The sequence below is a fragment of the Physeter macrocephalus genome, chromosome 19 (assembly GCF_002837175.3).
Source record: "Physeter macrocephalus isolate SW-GA chromosome 19, ASM283717v5, whole genome shotgun sequence".
NCBI classification, from domain to species: Eukaryota; Metazoa; Chordata; class Mammalia; order Artiodactyla; family Physeteridae; genus Physeter; species Physeter macrocephalus.
This window is the reverse complement of record NC_041232.1, coordinates 18,360,078-18,367,676: the sequence shown is the minus strand read 5'-3', so window position 1 is coordinate 18,367,676 and position 7,599 is coordinate 18,360,078. Positions and strand designations below refer to the sequence as shown.

At 45.1% G+C, this 7,599-nt stretch overlaps 1 protein-coding gene across 1 annotated transcript in view; it reads left to right on the top strand.

Moving 5' to 3' along the window:
* Positions 1–7,599, top strand: part of KDM2B (lysine demethylase 2B) — a 64,329-nt gene that overhangs the window by 33,972 nt on the left and 22,758 nt on the right. The window contains exons 8-9 of the mRNA XM_055080717.1: positions 3,446–3,532; positions 5,089–5,142. Of these exons, the coding sequence (XP_054936692.1) occupies positions 3,446–3,532; positions 5,089–5,142 (141 nt within the window). The remainder of the gene's footprint in view (positions 1–3,445; positions 3,533–5,088; positions 5,143–7,599) is intronic.

Genomic DNA, 7,599 nt, shown 5'->3' with positions numbered 1-7,599 from the left:
GGACTCTCAACCACTGCGCCACCAGGGAAGCCCTGGTTTTTGTTTTTGTTTTAATTTTTTTTGATGTGGGTCGTTTTTAACATCTTTATTGAATTTGTTACAATATTGCTTCTGTTTTATGTTTTGGTCTTTTGGTCATGAGGCATGTGGGATCTTAGCTCCTTGACCAGGGATCGAACCCACACCCCCCGCACTGGAAGGTGAAGTCTTAACCGCTGGACCACCAGGGAAGTGCCTTGTTTTGCTGTTGTGAACAGTGTTGATATGAACACGGCTCCCTTCCCTTTTTCAGAGATGGGCCGAGTGATGCAGTCGTTAAAGAGCGTGGGTCATGGAGTGGAGGAGTCTCCACCCCTTACTGGTTGGGTGGTCTTGGACAATTCCCTTCATCCCCTAAGCCCAGCTTTTCTCATCTGCACTGTGGAAATGATGCTAGTTCATCCCACAGGGTGGTCAGGAGGATTGTGTGAGAGCGTAGATATGAAGTATTTAGTACGGTACTGGCCACGAAGCAAGCACTCAGTACTTCTTACTCTCATACGTTCATTCAACAGAACATGTGGTACCTGCTCTCCTCCTGAAGTTGACAGTTACCCTTTACCTGGCTGGTCTCACCTACCCCGAGTGGTGACCAGGTGGGTAGAGGGCCGTGGGAATGACCCACTCAGGTGCAAGTCGTGAGAGGTACGATGTCCGCAGTGCATGTAAAAACAATAATGAAAGAGCAAAGCTGATAAAAAGTTGGTTTGCTTTTTGTCATCATCAGGAACTGGCAATTCTAAGCAACGTCAGTGATGAAATACTCCTTCCTCCAGGCACGGTCCAGCCACTCTGCTCCCAGCCTTTGGCTGCGTCAGACACTCCATGTGAATTCCACACCTGAGTTGCATCGTGTCTGTATGCCTGTTTCCCTTCTGTTGTATTTCTTTTAAAATATGCTGCATAGGTGTTAGAAAAATTGGCAGCCTAAGAATCCTGTTTTCCTTTATTGTAGCTGTTTCTACTGTCTGATTGGCATTTTAAAAATTATTTCTTATTAATAGACTTTATGTTTTAAAACAGTTTTATATTTTCAGAAAAATTCTGCAGATAGTACAGAGTTTCCACATAACCCTCACACTCAGTTTCCCCTGTTATTAACATCCTACATTAATAGCGTGCATTTATTACTTTATATATATATATATATATATATATATATTTATTTATTTATTTTTTGCTGCATTGGGTCCTCGTTGCTCTGCACGCGGGCTTTCTCTAGTTGCGGTAAGCGGGGGCTACTCTTCGTTTTGGTGCGCGGGCTTCTCATTGCGGTGGCTTCTCTTACTGCGGAGCACGGGCTCTAGAGCGCAAGCTTCAGTAGTTGTGGCACGTGGGCTCAGTAGTTGTGGCTTGCGGGCTCTAGAGCGCAGGCTCAGTAGTTGTGGCGCACGGGCTTAGTTGCTCTGCGGCATGTGGGATCTTCCCAGACCAGGGTTCGAACCCGTGTCCCCTGCATTGGCAGGGGGATTCTTAACCACTGCACCATCAGGGAAGGCCCTGCATTTGTTACTTCTCATGAACCAATACTGATACATTATTGTTAACTAAAGGCTATCATTTATTCACATTTCCTCAATTTTTACCTAACGTCCTTTCTCCCTCCGTTTGTCTGCGATAGTTTCTCAGAGTTTGCTTGTTTTTGTCTCCCTTGACAGATTTAAGGTGTACGGGTTAGGCATTTTGTAGAGAGTCCCTCTTTGGGGATTTGTGGCTTTATTTATTTAAGTTATTTACTGGAGACTTACTGTAGGTTAGTCATTGTGAGAGGCTGGGGGTATAGCAGTGAACCAAGACATTTTATAGATAGCATTTATAAATCATTGACATTGACTCTGGGACTTGGAGAAGGCTGTACGTGCTGAGAATTGAACCCAGGCACCCCCAGAGGCCAAACCCTTGACCACGGTGCTGTTGGCCCCCTTCTGTGGGGAGAGGAAGGAGTTGTTCAGGTGGGTTTGAGGTAATAGGCACATGAAAAATTTATTTATTTTACTTTTTTATTTTTACTTATTTATTTATTTTTCACCGCCGCACAGCTTGTGGGATCTTAGTTCCCTGACCAGGGATCGAGCCCGTGCCACCTGCAGTGGAAGTGCGGAGTCTTTACCACTGGACCGCCAGGGAAGTCCCAACATTTTGAAAAATCGGGCAACCAAATGATGGTCATAAAAGTAGGAAAATAAGTAGATAAGTTAGAAGTGAGTTAGATTCTTTCTGGTGAAGATTTGGGAAAGTGAGTTAAAATCATCTTCACCTACATTTATCTTCTGAGCTCTCTGCTCTCCCTGTTAAGTGCTACTGTGCAACTTACTCTGTTCTTAAATGTCTCTGCAGGAATGTTTTGTACAATCCCAAAATTAATGGTCGAGGTAGGCCAGTAACGAATAGGCCAGTAACACATCTGTGTCCATCCCTAAACACTTTTTTATGGCATGCTGTGAAGGCAGCCAAAACACCCATGTGTGACATGGTCATGGGGCAGGTAGTCTGGTGCCAGAGAGCAGGGTTCAGGGGCTCTGTCCTCCTGGTCTGGGGCGACATCCAAGTCCTTTGAGCATTTCTGAACCTTGGTTGCCTCACCAATCAGTTAGGGGTGATTCAGTGGAGTGACGTCTTACACCTTGATGAGACTCTAAAGTAAGCAGCACACAAGGCCAAAATCTGGTAGAGTCAGGATTACCCTGAAAAACCTTGAAACCACCCACAAAGGAGTGAACACAAAATGACAAAGGAGTGAACACAAAGTACCTGTGTGGGAGACCCTCACACAGTCTGTCAGTATGTCCATCACAGCCCATTTTTCTGCCAGCACATGGCTAGCAGACTCCAAGCTTGGTCAGACCAGATTGAGTATCTACTTGTGTTTAGGGCCCTTGATGCAAAAAACAATGACATGTCTTTACACACCAGGATGAGAATATACATGGCTTGCCGACTGATGGAAAACCAGAGGCAGGGCTCATGGGTGAGACCTCGTGGTTGCTTTTGTTTCTCTGAGTACGCAGCTGAATTGTGTACATTAGAGGATCAGTTGGGTCACTGCCCAGCCCCCTCCCAGAGGACTTGGTAAGGATTAAATGAGGTTGGGTCCATGAGAGTCCCTGGAGCCCTGGACAAATGTTTGGTGTCAAAAGTATGATCAGTGAGTGATACATTCATGCAAGTCGTAGGGAGGTATGTGATTTGCTTTTAAAAATTTTTTTGGAGAAGGGGATGTTCTGTGTTTTGTGGATCCTGGGGAAGCCTGGCTGCTTGGTTTCTATTGAGTGTGTGGGTATTGGTGGAGTTGGGGGGACAGGCAGTGACTCTGCAGAGACTTCTGCTGGGTAAGGTGCAGCCTCCAGCCCCCTTCAGAGACATCCCCTGTACCCTGGGCTAATATGGCTGCTTTGTTTCACCACAGAATGTCCTGAAGGAGCACGCGGATGACGACCCCAGTCTGGCCATCACTGGGGTCCCTGTAGTCACTTGGCCAAAGAAGACTCCAAAGGTAAGACACAGATCGCCCACAGCTGGGAGACCATAAGTCCACTGCTTTTTCACATCTCCTGTAAGATGCATGTTGGCAGCCTTTCAGGGGGAATTCCTGGGAGAGGGCACCCCAGTTAAGATGAATGGTGTTGGTGAGTTTGTTCCTTGCAACTTTTTTTTTTTTTTGAAAGGGATCATTTTCCCTAGCTGTGGAAACTGCAGGCACTGCCCCCTGGTGGTCACTCAGAAAACTGTGGAAGTGATGCCTCACCTTTCTTCCTTTCCTCCCCTCTTTCCTTTCTTCTATATTTCCTTCCTTCCCTTGACCTCTAGCTGCTTCGTGGGCTGTTTTCTCCTCTTTTGAAAGTAGTTTTTTTCTCTTTCTAAATGGGTTGATGCTGGGGAACTCCCTGGCGGTCCAGTGGTTAGGACTCTGCGCTTCCACTGCAGGGGGCACGGGTTCGATCCCTGGTAGGGGAACTAAGATCCCCCTTGCCTTGCAGTGTGGCCAAAAAAAAAAAAAAAAAAAGGTTGGTGCTCACCATGAAAAATTTGATCAAACAGGAAAGGACAAAGATGCTGGGAAGAATAGTAGTGACGTCACTGAGAACTTACCAGGGGCAGGTTGCCTTGCCTATTCCTCTGCATCCCCTGTCTTATTTAGACTCCAGCAATCCTGTGGGATAGACACTTGTGATTTGTTTTACAGATGAGGAAACTGAGGCTTAAAAAGACGAAGTTACTTGTTAGGTTACTTGGCAGAGCCGAGGATGCAAAGATCAGTCTGACAGCAGAGACCAAACTTTCAACCAGTGCCCTACCTCGGCTGCCCCACTTTCTTGAGCAAGTTATATAAGCTCCCAGAACCTTACTTTCCTCATTTGTAAAAAGGGGTTATACCAGTACCTACTTCAAACGGTCATTGTGAGGACTAAACAAGATAATGCATGCAGAGTCTGTAGGACAAGGGCTGATTCATGATAAGTGCTCTAAATGTCTGTTGTAACCTAAGCAGCCTTCCTGTTGATGGGTATTTTGCTAATTTCTGATTTTTTTTTACTGTTATAAAAAACACTGAGAGGAACTTTCTAGGTCTCTACTGTCCAAAAGGGTAGCTACTAGTCATATGTGGCTATTGAACACTTGAAATAAGGCAAGCCCAAACTGAGAGGTGCTGTCAGTATAATATACACAATAGGTTTCAAAGACTTAGTTCAAAAAAGAACAGTATACAATACCAATTTAATTTATTTTATTATTATTTTTTGTTTATTTGTTTTTGTTTTGTTTTGTTTTGTTTGTGGTATGCGGGCCTCTCACTGTTGTGGCCTCTCCCGTTGCAGAGCACAGGCTCTGGACGCGCAGGCTCAGCGGCCATGGCTCACGGGCCCAGCCGCTCCACGGGATGTGGGATCTTCCCGGACTGGGGCACGAACCCGTGTCCCCTGCATCGGCAGGCGGACTCTCAACCACTGCGCCACCAGGGAAGCCCTAATTTATTTTTTATATTGATTGCCTGTTGAAATTAGGGTTGCCAGATTTTGAAAAGGAAGCCCATTTAAATTTGAATTTCAGGGCTTTCCTGGTGGCGCAGTGGTTAAGAATACACCTGCCAATGCAGGCGACACGGGTTTGAGCCCCGGTCCGGGAAGATCCCACATGCCGCGGAGCAACTAAGCCCGTGCACCACAACTACTGAGCCTGTGCTCTAGAGCCCGCGAGCCACAACTACTGAACCCGCGTGCCACAACTACCGAAGCCCGTTCGCCTAGAGCCCGTGCTCCGCAACAAGAGAAGCCATGACAGTGAGAAGTCTGCGCACTGCAACGAAGAGTAGCCCCCACTTGCTGCAACTAGAGAAAGCCCCCACGCAGCAACAAAGACCCAACACAGGCATAAAATAAATAAATAAATAATAAATAAATAAATAAATAAATTTGAATTTCAGATAAACAGCAGATACATTTTTAACTATAAGTATATCCCATATAGTGCATGAGATATACTTATGCTAAAAAGAGTTTTTGTTCTTTATCTGAAATGTAATGGGGCATACTGTATTATTTGTTAAATCTGGCAACCTTAGTTGAAATGACAAAATTTTGGATATATTAAACAAAAAGGATTATTAATATTCACCTCACCTGTTTCTTTTTACCTTGTAAAATGTGGCTTCAAAAAAATTTTAAAGTACATAGTGGCTCACATTATATTTCTGTTGGACAGTGTGCTGTTCTGGGTTATTCATTTCACTTTTGTTTGATTATCTTCTCAGGGTGTATTGTTTCTTTTCTTTTTCTTGGCCACGCTGTGCGGCTTGTGGGATCTTAGTTCTCTGACAAGGGATTGAACCTGGGGCCACGGCAGTGACAGCACCGAGTCCTAATCACTGGTCTGCCAGGGAACTCCCATTAGGGTATATTCCTAAATGTGGGATTGTTAATGGGGAAAGTACTTGAGGGTATTGAATTCTAATTCTCTTTGAAGCTTAGTGGGAACTGAGGTGGCCATAGGAATGAAAAGGAGTTGCCTGCACATCTGCCTTTAGCTCCCCAATCTGTGGATGTGAGTGGGGTTTTAAAGTTGACTTTCCCCTACATGGGCCATAAATATAAATGTCATTTCTCAGACCACAAACCGTGCTTGCAGACATAGCAACTTGAAATAGCCCAGCCAGGTCCCACGGCTGCTTTGAACCTGCAGAGGAGACTGTGGCTTTGCCTTGATGCCGCCTGCTTCCCTCCTAGCTGAGGAATTGCTCCACAGGACGGATTAGGGTTTGTAGAGGGCATGGGCTTGGCTTTTTTTTTTTTTTTTTTTTTTTTTGAATTTCTGAATTTTATTTATTTTTTTATACAGCAGGTTCTTCTTAGTTATCCATTTCATACATATTAGTGTATACATGTCAATCCCAGTGTCCCAGTTCATTCCCCCATCCTTCCCCCCACCACTCTCCCACCTTGGTGTCCATACGTTTGTTCTCTACATCTGAGAGCATGGGCTTTTAAAGAAACACACTTGCCACTACTCACTGTAATCTCAGAATTAATGGAGGGGCCCAAACCAGCCTCTGGGGGAAATCACTTCAGGACCACAAATGTGCTCTGTCTGGAGACCCTTAGCCCACTCCTCAGGGGCTTCTAGGCATTTTTTTTTTAAAAAAGAAAGCTCTGCCCCTTCTCCTCCCAAGGCCTGGAAACAGGAAGCTGGCTTCTGGCGGGAGTAGCCCTTATTTAAGATTCCCTTGGAGGACTGGTTTATTAGCCCTGGTCTGTACGTAAGTTGGGCGTGGCTGGTATCAACACTGGTGGGAGAAATTGGAGCCCTTAGGCTGGTTGGGGAAGAGTGGGTGGGAGGGAGAAGTAAGAGCCTTTGACGTTTAACGGTGCTTGTGGGGTGCCAGGCTTTTTTTTTAAACACCTTATAATGAAACAAATAGAACTCACATACCTTACAGTTCTCCCACTTAAAGTGTACAATGAAATGTTTTTAGTATGTTGAAAATATTTAGAGTTGTGCAACCAACACCACAATCTAATTTTGGAACATTTTCATACCCCCTTCAAAGAAGCCCCATCAGCGGTCAGTTCCCACTCCCCCAAGCCGCCCCTCCCCCAGCTGCTGGAAACTTTGTCTCCATGGATTTGCCTATTCTGGACATTTCATATAAATAGAATTGTACAGTATGTGGCCTTTTGTGACTGACTTCTTTCACTTAGAAGAACGTTTTCAAGGTTCATCCAAGTTATATATCTGTCAGTATTTCATGCCTTTATAGGGTTGAATAATATTCCACTGTATGGATGGACCACAGTCTGTTTAATCATTCATCTGTCGATGGGCATTTGGGCTGTTTCTACCTTTTGGCTATTGTGATTGATGATGCTATGAACATTCATGTACAGGTTTTTATGTGAACATATGTTTTCATTTCTCGGGTAGAAACCTAGGCATAGAATTGACTAGTCAGATGGTAACTCTACGTTGAAGTTTTTTTTTTTTTTTGCGGTACGCGGGCCTCTCACTGTTGTGGCCTCTCCCGTTAAGGAGCACAGGCTCTGGACGCGCAGGCCCAGCGGCCATGGC